This window comes from Nicotiana tabacum, chromosome 3 (assembly GCF_000715075.1).
Source record: "Nicotiana tabacum cultivar K326 chromosome 3, ASM71507v2, whole genome shotgun sequence".
Taxonomy (NCBI): domain Eukaryota; kingdom Viridiplantae; phylum Streptophyta; class Magnoliopsida; order Solanales; family Solanaceae; genus Nicotiana; species Nicotiana tabacum.
Genome location: NC_134082.1, coordinates 150052156 through 150056039, shown reverse-complemented (window position 1 = coordinate 150056039; position 3884 = coordinate 150052156). Strand labels below are relative to the sequence as shown.

General features: G+C 34.0%; 1 protein-coding gene across 1 annotated transcript; it reads right to left on the bottom strand.

Moving 5' to 3' along the window:
* Window positions 1–284: 284 nt before the first annotated feature.
* Window positions 285–3671, bottom strand: LOC107781885 (polygalacturonase QRT3). The gene is made up of 3 exons (XM_016602700.2): window positions 3156–3671; window positions 2819–3055; window positions 285–1660 (listed from the first exon to the last, which is right to left on the bottom strand). Exons 1-3 carry the CDS (start codon window positions 3444–3446, stop codon window positions 659–661), a joined length of 1530 nt encoding a protein of 509 aa, XP_016458186.2. The 5' UTR covers window positions 3447–3671; the 3' UTR covers window positions 285–658.
* Between the last annotated feature and the right edge of the window lie 213 nt (window positions 3672–3884).

Below are 3884 nucleotides of genomic sequence, written 5' to 3'. Positions count from 1 at the left end.
AGTTTAGAAAGTTATTCTAACGTCAAGGAAAGGCTTCCATTCATTTATTTAAAAGCTGGATGTATCTTTTCAACGAAAGCCTCTTTTGATAAGTGTTAAAAAAAGCATTGTTCCCTATTAAATTTGAAAAACAATAAACAATTAGAAAACACATTTGTAGTAATTTTGCTCGTCTATGAATTAAAAGAATTATCACAAGGTTATACATATTAGTTTAAAATCATAAGGTTAATTTTTTTTTTTTGTCTATTCTTAAGTTTCATGTCCACTCTACCTACGAGGTACGAACTAAGACGCATAAAATAAATTGTATAAAGTAATAAAAACAAAGGCAAAGACAATGCTATCAGAATACATTCTGTGATGCATGCATTGAACTTTAGAGTTCTTGGTTGGGGGGTGGGGGGAGGGGGGAGGGGAATGCTACAAAAGCTATTCTTTGCTTTGAAATTGTAGCCTTTTTGAGTTATGCTTTCGAATTTTCCTTCGAAAAAAATTCGAGTAAACATAACATTTCTTGAAAAAATGAATCAAGAGATCTAATCTTTTTTGATCCCTGACTAGATCAAACTAATAATATAACATCCCTAGATTATTAATTTCTTGATTCAACTAGGGATAATTTCTGAAGATCCTATACATGTTATCTCGAATATCATCATTTCCCTTGATCAACCACCACGAAAACACTTGCTGGAACTTGCACATCCGATTCAACCAAAACCTGATTATTTGATACATTTCTCAAAGCATGATTAACAAAAGAATTTCCACTAGGGAAAAATGTGTATTGAACATTTTTAATGAGGTTAGGAAATAAAAGAATTGGATTAAGATCCAAAGTCCAAGAAGTACCATTCCCTTGAACAACCCCACTTCCAATTGTAGCCTTTAGATTCATCCCTTTAACATTATTTTTATCCACCACAACTTGATCAATTGTTGTAAAAGGACCATTAGATTGGTCTAATTGAACAATATCCACCCCTTTATTTGATCCAGAAAACATGTTATCCACAATGTTAACTCCATTCACAACACCATTTATAGACTTCAATGTAATAAAAGCATCTCCAAGAAAAAAGGTATTGGAAATATGGAGTTGAACAGGATCCTCAGCCACAATCCCAGTAAAATCCATATAGGAATCCACTATCCTGGTTTGGGTTAAACCTGCCAATTTTAAGTAAATCCCAGTGCCACCAAATCCAGTTGCTTTATTATAACAATGTACACCTGATAACAAATTTGCTTGACCTGATACCATTATACCTATTCCAGCTGAAAAAATCACCACATTCGTGACTGAATTGTCATTTCCCATTAAATTAATTGCCGTCCCGGAGAAATTCCTCTCTCCTTTATCACCACCAGCAGTGATATGTTGTCCAAGGAATGAATTCCTAATATAAGTTTCATGGCCACCTTTGGCTAGAATACCATTTGTTGTGAAATGAGTAATATAACAATTGTCAATGCTTGTTCTTAGTGAGTTTATTACTTGGATTCCTCCTCCTCTGAAATTAGAATCCAGTAATAGGTCTCTTAGGGTTATGAATTCAAAGAAATATTCGGGAGCATTGCCTGAAGAAGTCGATAAATCGATGAGATATCCATCAGTTGGGAAATTATCTGAAGCTTTTAGTGTACCTCCAAGAATCTGTTTCATTAAAAATAATCAAGTTTAGCTATCCAAATATGTAAATTGTAAAATATAAAGTGAAGGAATGCAGTCTAGAAGTCTCATAAAAAAAATTAATGAGCTAAAAGCACCAGATTTAATAAAATTTACAGCTAAATCTACTGCTATTAAAACTACTAGGGCCAAAGCTGGAAGGTTCGTGAAAAATGTGCTTGAAGCGACACCTGTAGAGGACTTTATAGTACTTTAAATTCAGTGCATCTAAAATTAAACCACGAAGGTTTTCAAAAAAACTAGGCTGAATTCTTCTTCAAAAATAATTCCATTACATAAGACAACAACATACCCAGTAAAATCTCACTAGTGAGATCTGGAGAGAGTAAAGTGTACGCAGACCTTACCACTACCCCGAAAAAGGTAAACAATTCCATTACATAAGGAATTGAGAAAAAAAGGAAAGTATAGCGGAAATAAGTTTTCGACCCTCACCAATACACTAAACCATAAGTTTTCTACTATGATGGTCGAGATTGGAGGTTCGTTTATCATAAGGTTAAAGCTACAGATATGAAAACATCTAAGCTAAATATCAGCTCTGAATAAAATGAAAGGAGAAAACGCCCACAGATTAATGGCATTTATACCTTGTTATATGTGTTGGAAACTGAGATTTATTAGACTAGAAAAAGGTCAAGTCTAGAGCTAGAAAAAAATCTAAAAGTTTCGGCAGACATGTAACACAAGTGTTCAACAAATTAAATATGTAAACTATGCAGCTTTAATTAATCTAGAAGGAAGACTGATCAGTCAGTTTCGATCAAGTCATATCTAGCAAACCAACTGCACTGGACAAATCAGAAATAAGTGTAAATAGGTCAATTAATTTCATACGATCCTCCAAACGATATTACGCCACCTGTCAAGTTTTGACAATACGTACCATACTAGAACTATTTTTTTTCTATCACAGGTTCTATCACGGACATCCCATTAAGAGAAAATTTCTACTTATGTGTACTATCATTGTGGGAAAAAAAAAGGTACACTTTCAGCGTAATTTCACCATCCATAACAGATTACTTACTTTAAATTGTAAGTTATGATTTCGATTTAATTTGATAGGTATTTAAAAAAATTATACACCAACAATGTATAGAATTTGGAAGTCATACGTACCATGAGATTGCCACGGCCAAGAACGGGAAATTGCAAAGGTTGGCTGATCAAGTAATTCCCACCTTCAAGATTGACTTGAGCACCACCAAGATTTGCAATTCCTTGCATCAAGAAACCATCGCTTGGCCCTTCTAATGCATCCGAAATTGCTTGTGATATTGCTTCTGTGCTATCTATTTTCCCAGTTGGGTCTGCACCATATGATGTTACGTGATATACTCTTGGACTTGGTGTCACCTATAATACATAAACACATACAAATTTTCTTTTAATCAGCATTGCACTGATCATATAAACAAACAAAAAATATTGATCAAACAAAAATAAAAGGACTTACAGTTACTGCATATGGTGTTGGAGATGGAGAAACAGAATTAGGAGAAGAAACCGAATCGCGACGAACAAATGAAGCTTTAAAAGCTTGCATTTTCCTCATTTGATGATCATGTTGTTTTCTTGTAGCTTCTCGAAGATGAACAGATTTCTCTCCAAGAACATGGGATATTAAGGAAAGGCAAACCAAAACCTTAATCAAGGACAAAAGGGAGGAAGTCCATGTTCTTTCTCCCATGTTTTTCTCTTTCCTTGTAAGTGAACCTAGTATGTGAATGAATCCAAGAAAAAACATCCTAGCTAGCCATTTATATATATTTAGAGCTAGATGGAGAGAGACCAAAAAAAGGAGTTTATTTTATTTGGGGTGAGGAAGATGGGGCATGGAAAAAGAAAGGTTTAGCAAATAAAATCAAGTAAGTTGCTAGATTTCAAATAAAATGGGAACATGAAATTATGAAAATAAAGAGACAAAGAGTGTGAGAATAGCCGAGAAAAGGCTCTCTTTTGATGTTACTATTCTTTTATTTGTTCCAGGTGTTTGCATATATACTTGGTGTAAAAGGATTGCCTTGTTGAATATTTCTTCTTCTTTTGGCATGAGAGAAAAGAAAAGTAATCAGTCACCAACTTCTCACTTTAAGCATCCTTACAAAGGTTGGCAATTAGGTGAAAAGAAAAAGGAATTGGAAATTTTACTCACGAGGCAAAGAAAGTTTGTACCTTAAGCAAG